This window comes from Chiloscyllium punctatum, chromosome 3 (genome assembly GCF_047496795.1).
Source record: "Chiloscyllium punctatum isolate Juve2018m chromosome 3, sChiPun1.3, whole genome shotgun sequence".
Lineage (NCBI taxonomy): Eukaryota > Metazoa > Chordata > Chondrichthyes > Orectolobiformes > Hemiscylliidae > Chiloscyllium > Chiloscyllium punctatum.
In genome coordinates this window covers 99047261-99058196 of record NC_092741.1, presented here as the reverse complement: position 1 = coordinate 99058196, position 10936 = coordinate 99047261, and the positions used below count along the sequence as shown (strand labels likewise).

General features: G+C 42.3%; 1 protein-coding gene across 1 annotated transcript; it reads right to left on the bottom strand.

Moving 5' to 3' along the window:
* Positions 1 to 9487: 9487 nt before the first annotated feature.
* On the bottom strand, positions 9488 to 10936 carry mpg (N-methylpurine DNA glycosylase). The gene has a single exon (XM_072557275.1). The coding sequence runs from the start codon at positions 10737 to 10739 to the stop codon at positions 9906 to 9908; it is 834 nt and encodes a 277-aa protein (XP_072413376.1). The 5' UTR covers positions 10740 to 10936; the 3' UTR covers positions 9488 to 9905.

Genomic DNA, 10936 nt, shown 5'->3' with positions numbered 1-10936 from the left:
TCTGGGGGGATACGGGCCAAATTGTGGCAAATGGTACTAGATTAATTTACGATATCTGATTGGCATGAATGAGTTAGACTGAAGGGTCTGTTTCCATGCTGTATATTTCTATGACTCTGTGGAGTGTTTGATGACTCTGGGTCATTAGCCAATGGAGTTTAAAAGGATGAGGGGATCTCATTAAAACTTAAAGAATACTGAGTGGCCTGGTTAGAGTGCACCTGGAGAAGATATTTCTACTAGTAGGAGAGACTAAGATCTGAGGGCACAGCCTCAGAGTGAAGGGACAACCTTTTAGAAATAGGATGAATATTTTTCAGCCAGAGGATGGTGAATCTGTGGAACTCATTGCTGCAGAAGGATGTGGAGTCATTGAATGCATTTAAGACAGACTCTTGATTAGTAGGGGGGTCAAGGATTACTGGGAGAAGGCAGGAGAATGGGGTTGAGAAACCTATCAGCCATACCGAATGGTGCAGCACATATGATGGGCCAAATGGCCTAAGTTTACTCCTCACTCTTATGGTCTATGGTCTTATAACATGATTTGCCAACTTTTATGCTTAATACACCTGATACTCAATTGAGCTGATATCAGTCAAAGTGATTATGATCCCATTGGATTGTTGTTGAAAGGATTACTATTAACCTTTCAATGGAAGGAAATCAGCTAATTCTAGACCCAAGTTATGGTATAATGCGTAGTATAAAAATAATATTTGTGGGCACTTGGTGTGAGTTATTACTGCAATTTGCTTGAGCTTGTTTGATCCTTCTTACTACACAAAAACAACCTTGCAGCATGACTTAACTCAGAGATTTCACTCATAGATTAACACAAAATCTGATGCCAGAGGAGTTTAAAATTGAGATAATCAAGTCATAAAGTATGTACATCCTAAAGTCATCTCCAATTCCATGCTGACAAACCTGTTTTCCATGATTAATGTCATGGTACTTACCAAGGTCAACAGGGACTGTTATTTCATAGACGAGGACAAATTCCTCCAATCAACCTGGATCAGAGATGTTATGAAAGACCTCTGGAGCACATGGGGCCTGAACCCAAGTCTCCTGGATCAAAGTTAGGGGCATTACTACTGCATAACAAAAGTCCTCTTTTCTTCAGGTATATTTTTGAGTTAGATCCATGATGAGTAGTTGATCTCATCAATCCACTTCTTCCAGAAGGAGACGTTGCTCAGTGAGGTTGATTTCTGCAAAATCAACCAAATGATCAAATGTATCAGTTGAACTGCAGGGGAAACAATGGTCACATTGCATCTGATTAGGTGCCATGCACACTGAAGCCTGTTCTAGTTAGAACTGCTGGTGAACCTAGATGAATATTTTGGTAATCAGGCAGGCATGCTAGATAGCTAATTTTAGGGGCTGCTTTGATGATCTGACCATTGCAGAAAAAACATTTCAATCGGTCCTGTTCAGTTCGAGAGGCTTGGTTTGTTAAAATCATCCGCAATTCTATTCATGGTCTGCCCCAAGGTATGCCTTTGACTTATTTGCTGATGCTTCATTCCGAGCTATTTTCTTGACAGTTTTGTCAGTTGTTTTTTGCTATTCTCTTCCATTTTCAAGGCACAGGATAAGGAAACATGTACAAAGTTTACTTAAATAGGAATGGGATGAAACCCTTGCTGAATTGGCCAACTAAGTTAGCCTGCTCCCTAACTGAAAGGGCGTAACCATGTTCATATTATGTCATGCTGTTACTCAATTGGCCTCAGGGTGTCAGCAATACAATCCTTTATAGTTTTCCCCTACTACTAATCCCATAATACATATAATGCCACTAATGAAATTCTCCACTTCACAACATGTTTAAGTGCAGGTCCTGGTCCAATTAAAACATGCATTATGTTTCAATTTATTAGTGTAATTTATTCTTCGGAAAACATATAGAGTCATAGAGATGTACAGCATGGAAACAGAGCCTTCGGTCCAACTCGTCTATGCTGACCAGATATCCTAAATTAATTTAGTCCCATTTGCCAACATTTGGGCCCATATCCCTCTAAACTCTTTCTATTCATATACCCATCCAGAGGCCTTTTAAATTTGTAATTACAACAGCTTCCACCACTTCCTCTGGCAGTTCATTCCATACATGTACCAGCCTCTGCATGAAAACATTGCCCCTTAGTTCTCTTTTAAATCCTTTTCCTCTCACCTTAAGCCCATGCCCTCCAGTTTTGGACTCCCCCACCCTGAGGAAATGACTGCATCTATTCAGCCTATTTATGCACCCCATGATTTTATAAACCTCGATAAGGTCACCCTTATAATAGCCTCAGACTATTCAGCCTCTCCCTACAACTCAAACCCTCCAACCTGGCAATATCCTTGTAAATCTTTTCTGAACCCCTTCAAGTTCACAATATCCTTCCTGTCGCACGGAGACCAGAATTGCATGCAGTATTCCAAAAGTGGCCTAACCAATGCAATATACAGCCACAACATGACCTCTGAACTTCTATACTCAATGCACTGACCAATGAAGCATACCAAATGATGCTTCCACTATCCTATCTACCTGCGACTCCACTTTCAAGAAACTATGAACCTGTACTCCAAGATCTCTTTGTCCAAAATGCAGCACCTCATATGTTATGGAAAGTCTTTGTTTTCTCTGCAATACAATCAAATGGTGCAACATGACTTTATAACAGTAGGTCAAGTCGTGAGTGTCTACACATATATATTTAAAATGATTTACATTCTGCTACTGATAATTTTATGCAGATTAGTTACTGCTATACACTGTTGTCAGGTTGTTTCAGAACCTTGTGATTGGAGGGTTTGATCTGACTGCTTGATGGGACTCTGTAACGATAAAGTTCTACAGAATCTTTATCTCTGTGAAAAGAAGGGTAAGGAATGGCCATTGAGATTGTCCAATTGATTAACCAATGTAACCTTATGCATTAAGTCTCCAAATGAGTAGTCAATCTGTGATAAATTTCAGGTAACTTATCTGATAAAGAACTTGCATTTGTTTAGTGCTTTCTTATATTTTCAGGATAAGCTGAAGTTTTTCACAGCAGTAATGAATATATTGTTGAAATGGAGTCATATTATCATGTATGTTAATGTGACTGTGTGTAAATAGTCCCAAAATCAAAAGATGATTTCCTTCGGCCACTGTAATGATTGTTATTATTATGGTGCAGAAGGAAGCATTCAGTCCATTGTGCCTGTACAGACTCTTCAAATGAGCATCATTGCCATGTATCTGCTGCACTTGTCCTTCTAGATGGCAGAGATCTCGGGTTTCCAAGGTGCTGTTTAAGAATTTTGATCAGATGTTGCAGTACATCTTAAAGATAGTACACACTGCTGTTACTGTGCATTAGTGATGGAGGGAGTAGATATTGAAAATGTTGGATTGGATGCCAAACAAGAAGGCAAAAGTGAGGACGACAGATCCTGGAAATCAGAGTCTAGATTAGAGTGATGCTGGAAAAGCACAGCAGGTCAGGCAGCATCCGAGCAGCAGGAAAATCGATGTTTTGGGCAAAAGCCCTTCATCAGGACTGAAGGCAGGGAGCCTCCAGGGTGGAGAGATAAATGGGAGAGGGGGTGGGGCTGGGAAGAAGGTAACAAAGAGTACAATAGGTGGATGGGGGTGGGGATGAAGGTGATAGGTCAGACAGGAGGGTGGAGCGGATAGGTGGGAAGGAAGATTGGCAGGTAGGACAGGTCGTGAGGATGGTGCTGAGCTGGAAGGTTGGAACTGGGGTAAGGTGGGGGGAGGGGAAATAAGGAAACTAGTGAAGTCCACATTGATGCCCTGCGGTTGAAGTGTTCTGAGGCCACCATGCTGAATGGGACAGACTTTGAAAGGATCTAACAACTCCAACTGGGCATCCATAAGGTGCTGCAGGCCAAAAAGCAGGATACTTGTATTCAGTCACAATCTTTAAACTCACCTGAGCATTTCATCAGTCTACCATCAACGTCAAGGAAAGGAATCAATTCTGGTTCAATGAATGTGCAGGAGGGCATTCCAGAATCAGCACCAGGTATACTTTAAAATGAGGTGTCAGTCTGGTAAAGTTGGAGATGTTTTTAATTCATGTGTTCAGAAGGGTAGCAATTGGGACTTGAATCCAGGTCTCTGGCTCTAAAAGGAGGGATGATATCACTGTGCTGCCATTTCTAGTTATCGCTTTGTTTGAAAGAGCAAAAAATACATTACCACTATCCCTCTGAGGAAGAAAACATTAGAGACCTCTCATAAGCTAGCAAATGGCATAATTGTCAAAAGCCCAGGGTGTCATTAATGGAACTATGAGCTCTTGCACAATGGAACAGCCATAAGTTTGAAACACGATACACCTTACACCATCTTTACATTTAGATATCAACACCGGATATTGCAGATGGATGTCGAGAGTGTGTTGCTGGAAAAGCACAGCAGGTCAGGCAGCTGTGGCCCGAAACGTCGATTCTCCTGCCCGTCAGATGCTGCCTGACTTGCTGTGCTTTTCCAGCAACACATACTCGACTCTGATCTCCAACATCTGCAGATCTCACTTTCTCCATTGCAGATGGATGGCCAATTCTTTAGCAACATCAGTCCATTGTGCCACATGAGCAAATAAAGACATTGGGAGACCAAGGATATGTATTTCCATAAACCATTCATCTCTCTGGAATCCCAAGACACAGTAGAACAGATGTACAGTTTGCATCACCGTTACTCCTTCATTGGAGACAACATACTTGTGGCTTGATAAATCATAATTCTTACAGTTATACAACCCAGTCAAACATTCCCAAATAATTATACTATTCTACTTATCCTGAGAATTAAAAAAATTGCAGTGAGTTTCATGAAGATCAACTGCAGGCCTGCACTGAAAAGCCTCAAAAAGCAAAGTTAGCAGCAGCCTAATTCGATGAAATACACAAGAGAATTATGAAAGGTAATAATTCTGGTGAAATGACGAATTGGAATAAAGGAGAACGGCAGTCATGAACTTTTATAAGTTGTTTGAAAAGGGTTAAACACTGGGGATTTGTGGTACAAGATTTAATAATGGATTAAGATAAGGTTGCTTGACAGGAGAAGAGGGTTATGAACATTTCCCCTGATTTAGTAATGCCGAAAGTTTAATAAAGGAGGGTGTAGTGCTGAATCCACTTTTGTTCTCAGTTTATATGCATTAATAAGTTTATATGGTTCTCAGTTTATATCCATTACGGGATACAGATTTGGTAAGCAGCAAGTTTAAAGATTCAGGGACATGACAGCTTAGGTGAATGGATAGTCATGGTGGATGCAATTAGGGTGTAGAAATGTGATGAAATACATTTTACAAAGAGAAACAAAAAATGGGAGTTGGCACATAATGGAAAGATATAGGATAAACAAGGCTGCTTGTTTAAATACATAATTTTCTGAAAGTCAGAGGAGGAAGATACAGTCATAAATATGGAAATAAGAAGCAGATAGTAGGCAGTGGTTAGGCCACTTAATATTGTGTACAGTTTAGGACAATTATATCATGCAATAAACATTAAATCCATTGAGAATATAGGTGTGGTGGATAACAATTATGCTCGAGATGGGAAGCTGCAGTTATGAAGAAAAAAAACTGAGATTCTGAGTCCATTTTGACTGAAGAACAGATGACTAAGGGGAAGAAACAATAGAATCTTTAAAGATTGTTATATTTTGACATTGAATAGGGAAAGAATATCTCTTGAAAACAATGAGCAAGTAGAATCAAGTTAAAATTGACAGAGGGGATGGGGAAATTTCTTTATGCGCATAATTATGTGGAATGGATTTGCTTATTTTAGGTAGAAACTATTTCATCTTTTAAGGATAATTGAATAAAAAATTTAAAAAGAGAAAAAACCAAAGCATTTTGGTGAAAAGAGAGCAATGGGATTAGATTAGATTCCCTACAGTGTGGAAACAGGCCCTTCGGCCCACAGTAGCCCTCCTAGACCCATTTCCCTCTGACTAATGCACCTAACACTATGGACAATTTAGAATGGCCAACTCACCTGACTTACACACCTTTGGACTGTGGGAGGAAATCAGAGTACCCGGAGGAAACCCACGCAGACACAAAGAGAATGTGCAAACTCCACACAGACAGTTATAGAGTCATGGAGATGTACAGCATGGAAACATACCCTTCGGACCAACCTGTCCATGCTGACCAGATACCCCAATCCAATCTAGTCCCACCTGCCAGCACACAGCCCGTATCCCTCCAAACCCTTCCTATTCATATACCCACCCAACTACCTTTTAAATGTTCCAAGTGTACCAGCCTCCACCACTTCCTCTGGCAGCTCATTCAATACATGTACCACCCTCTGCGTGAAAACGTTGTTCCTTAGGTCTTTTTTATATCTTTCCCCTCTCACCCTAATCCTATGTCCTCTAGTTCTGGACTCCCCCATCTCAGGGAAAAGACTTTGCCTATTTACCCTATCCATGCCCCTCATAATTTTGTAAACCTCTATAAGGTCACTCCTCAGCCTCCGACACTCCAGGGGAAACAGTCCCAGCCTGTTCAGCCTCTCCCAATAGCTCAAAACCTCCAATCCTAGCAACAAATCTTTTCTGAACCCTTTTAAGTTTCACAACATCTTTCCAATAGGAAGGAGACCAGAATTGCATGCAATATTGCAACAGTGGCCTAACCAATGCCCTGTACAGTCGCAACATGACCTCCCAACTCCTGTACTCAATACTCTGACCAATAAAGGAAAGCATACCAAACGCCTTCTTCACTATCCTATCTATCTGCAACTTCACTTTCAAGGAGCTATGAACCTGCACTCCAAGGTCTCTTTGTTCAGCAACACTCCCTAAGACCTTACCATTAAGTGTATAAGTCCTGCTAAGATTTGCTTTCTCAAAATGCAGCACCTCGCATTTATCTGAAATAAACTCCATCTGCCACTTCTCAGCCCATTGGCCCATCTGGTCAAGATCTCGTTGTAATCTGAGGTAATCCTCTTCGCTGTCTACTACACCTCCAATTTTGGTGTCATCTGTAAACTAACTAATTGTACCTCTTATGCTCGCATCCAAATCATTTATGTAAATGACAAAAAGTAGAGGACCCAGCACCGATCCTTGTGGCATTCCACTGGTCACAGGCCTCCAGTCTGAAAAACAATCCTTCACCACCACTCTCTGTCTTCTACCTTTGAGCCAGTTCTGTATCCAAATGGCTAGTTCTCCCTGTATTACATGAGATCTAACCTTGCTAATCAGTCTCCCATGGGGAACCTTGTCGAACGCCTTACTGAAGTCCATATAGATCACATCTACTGCTCTGCTCTCATAAATCTTCTTTGTTACTTCTTCAAAAAACTCAATCAAGTTTGTGAGACATGATTTCCCACGCACAAAGCCATGTTGACTATCCCTAATCAGTCCTTGCCTTTCCAAATACATGTACATCCTGTCCCTCAGGATTCCCTCCAACAACTTGCCCACCACTGAGGTCAGGCTCACTGGTCTATAGTTCCCTGGCTTGCCTTTACTGCCCTTCTTAAACAGTGGCACCACGTTTGCCAACCTCCAGTCTTTCGGCACCTCACCTGTGACTATCGATGATACAAATATCTCAGCAAGAGGCCCAGCAATCACTCCTCTAGCTTCCCACAGAGTTCTCGGGTACATCTGATCAGGTCCTGGGGATTTATCAATTTTTAACCGTTTCAAGACATCCAGCACTTCCTCCTCTGTAATCTGGACATTTGCAAGATGTCACCATCTATTTCCCTACAGTCTATATCTACCATATCCTTTTCCACAATCGATACTGATGCAAAATATTCATTTAGTATCTTCTCCATTTTCTGCGGGTCCACACAAAGGCCACCTTGCTGATCTTTGAGGGGCCCTATTCTCTCCCTAGTTACCCTTTTGTCCTTAATATCTTTGTAAAAACAATTTGGATTCTCCTTAATTCTATTTGTCAAAGCTATCTCATGTCCCCTTTTTGCCCTCCTGATTTCCCACTTAAGTATACTCCTACTTCCTTTATACTCTTCTAAGGATTCACTCGATCTATCCTGTCTATACCTGACATATGCTTCCTTCTTTTTCTTAACCAAACTCTCAATTTCTTTAGTCATCCAGCATTCCCTATACCTACCAGCCTTCCCTTTCACCCTGACAGGAATATACTTTCTCTGGATTCTTATCTCATTTCTGAAGGCTTCCATTTTCCAGCCGTCCCTTTACCTGCGAACATCTGCCTCCAATCAGCTTTTGAAAGTTCTTGCCTAATACTGTCAAAATTGGCCTTTCTCCAATTTAGAACTTCAACTTTTAGATCTGGTCTATCCTTTTCCATCACTATTTTAAAACAAATAGAATTATGGTCACTGGCCCCAAAGTGCTCCCCCACTGACACCTCAGTCACCTGCTCTGCCTTATTTCCCAAGAGTAGGTCAAGTTTTGCACCTTCTCGAGTAGATACATCCACATACTGAATCAGAAAGTTCTCTTGTACACACTTAAGAAATTCCTCTTCATCCAAACCTTTAACACTATGGCAGTTCCAGTCTATGGTTGGAAAGTTAAAATCCCCTACCATAACCACCCTATTATTCTTACAGATAGCTGAGATCTCCTTACAAGTTTGTTTCCCAATTTCACTCTGACCATTAGGGGGTCTATAATACAATCCCAATAAGGTGATCATCCCTTTCATATTTCTCAGTTCCACCCAAAGAACTTCCCTGGATGTATTTCCGGGAATATCCTCCCTCAGCACAGCTGAAATGCTATACCTTATCAAAAATGCCACCCCCCCCCCCGCCTCCTCTCTTGCCTCCCTTTCTATCCTTCCTGTAGCATTTCCATGCCGGAACATTAAGCTGCCAGTCCTGCCCATCCCTGAGCCATGTTTCTGTAATTGCTATGATATCCCAGTCCTATGTTCCTAACCATGCCCTGAGTTCATCGGCCTCCCTGTTCGGCCCCTTGCATTGAAATAAATGCAGTTTATTGGTCCTACCTTGTCCCTATCTGCCCTGACTGACTCACTTTTGTTCTCAATTGTACCAGTCTCAGATTGATCCCTTGCCTCACTATCTCCCTGGGTCCCACCCTGCCACCTTACTAGTTTAAATCCTCCTGAGCAGTTCTAGTAAATTTCCCTGCCATTATATCAGTCCCCTTCAATTTAGGTGCAATCCGATTTTGTTGTACAGGTCACTTCTACCCCAAAAGAGATTCCAATGATCCAAAAATGTGAATCCTTCTCCCATACACCAGCTCATCAGCCATACATTCATCTGCTCTATCCTCCTGTTCCTACCCTCACTAGCTCATAGCACTAGGAATAGGCTGGAATTGAACCTGGGGCCCTAGCACTATGAAGCAGCAGTGCTAACCACTGAGCCAACCTGTTGTCATTTTGAATTGCTTGACAAAGTATAGACCTGTTGGGATAAAGGTCTTCTGTAGTGAAATAATAGACCATTGCAAAAAAAAGGTATTTTATTGTGAAAATTAATTAAGACATATATAATACACATATTTCAAAGTATTTTCCCAGAAATCTGCATCATTATGTAGTTGTATATGAAAGAATTTTACTTGTTCAGGGTGGTTTGAAAAGTTTCTCTTTTCTGAAGAGGCTTCAACACAATGATGGGTTTGAACTAATCTGGGCATTTAAGATGTTTTCAATTCAACTCCCTTGCAGCCAATCAATATGAGGACTGTAAAAAGCAAAACAGAACGTTTGGAATTTTTGGAATATTGCACTATACTTGGTGTTTTGAACAGACTAAGTTACTTAGAGTTAACAATGTCTGAAGCTTTTGCCAGCAAAAATAAAAGCTTTGAAACAGACTATGAAAAATTAGGGCACCATAACAGTAACGGCATAACCCAACTAGTCTTTCACCTTTTCAGCGTCCCTGTCTACAACACTCACACATTTATTGCCCTTTATATAAAATCTCAGGGGTTTGTTAACCCATTCCCCTGCATAGCCTATCCCAATGCGGCTGGTGGACACTATATCTGCTCCACTTATTTCTTCAGGGCCAGGTTCCAACCAGATTTCATTGCCTGTAGCCAAGTCCCCCCTGTCAAAGATCTTGGTGATGTCTAACGCCTGACAGAGTTTCGAGGGTCCGTTACAGAGCTCATGGTCTTTCAGGGGCTTCCCAGCTTCTCGCCTCCGCTTGCTGCGAAGTTGTCTCATTGTGTCCAATCCATGCAGAGGTTCCAGCGATCGTACCAGAACGGCCGCACCATCTCCCTGACTGGACACATTTAAGCAGAAATACACCCCATAAATCTGATAGACATACATGGTGCCTGGAGTCATAAACATAGCGGTATTCCTCGGAGTCTGTTTGCCCCCGCGGGAATGGGACGCTTGGTCCTCACCGCCCAGGTACGCTTCAGTCTCAACTATCCTGCCTTTCACTTCACTACCATCCGGAAACTTTCGGACCATGACCTGACCCAGAAACTCCTTGGCCAAAGTCACACAAGGCCGATTGAAGAAGCCCGAGGACAGCCTGCGGTGGGCCACTTTGTTGAAATAGACGCTGGTGACCGGAGCCTCCTCCGGGAGCTGCTGCTGCAGATGGCCCCGGGGCTCGGGCTCCAGCTCCGCTCCCTGTCCCACACCAGGCTGCAGCTGCACAGACAGCCCGCTCCTTCTTTCCCTCGCCCCAGGCCAAGCAGTCACCACTTTCCTTTTCTTCGGTCCCATTTAAACAGGGTTCAGGCTCAGCCCCGAGTTCCGCAGAGAGCTCAGGTTACCAGCTGTCTGCACTGTCCTCAGTGAAACTTGCAGCTGATCCCTAACCTCCAGGGCCCAGGTGCTGCAAACACACTGCATTCCTCTCGGTTCCAGCAACATTGCAGCCATGCAGGCTGGGAACAGGAAGTAGTAACTGCTTAAAGCTC

Bases quoted from the DNA above. Each gene is read 5' to 3' on its own strand.
- mpg (XM_072557275.1), bottom strand. From the start codon at position 10,739: ATGGGACCGAAGAAAAGGAAAGTGGTGACTGCTTGGCCTGGGGCGAGG.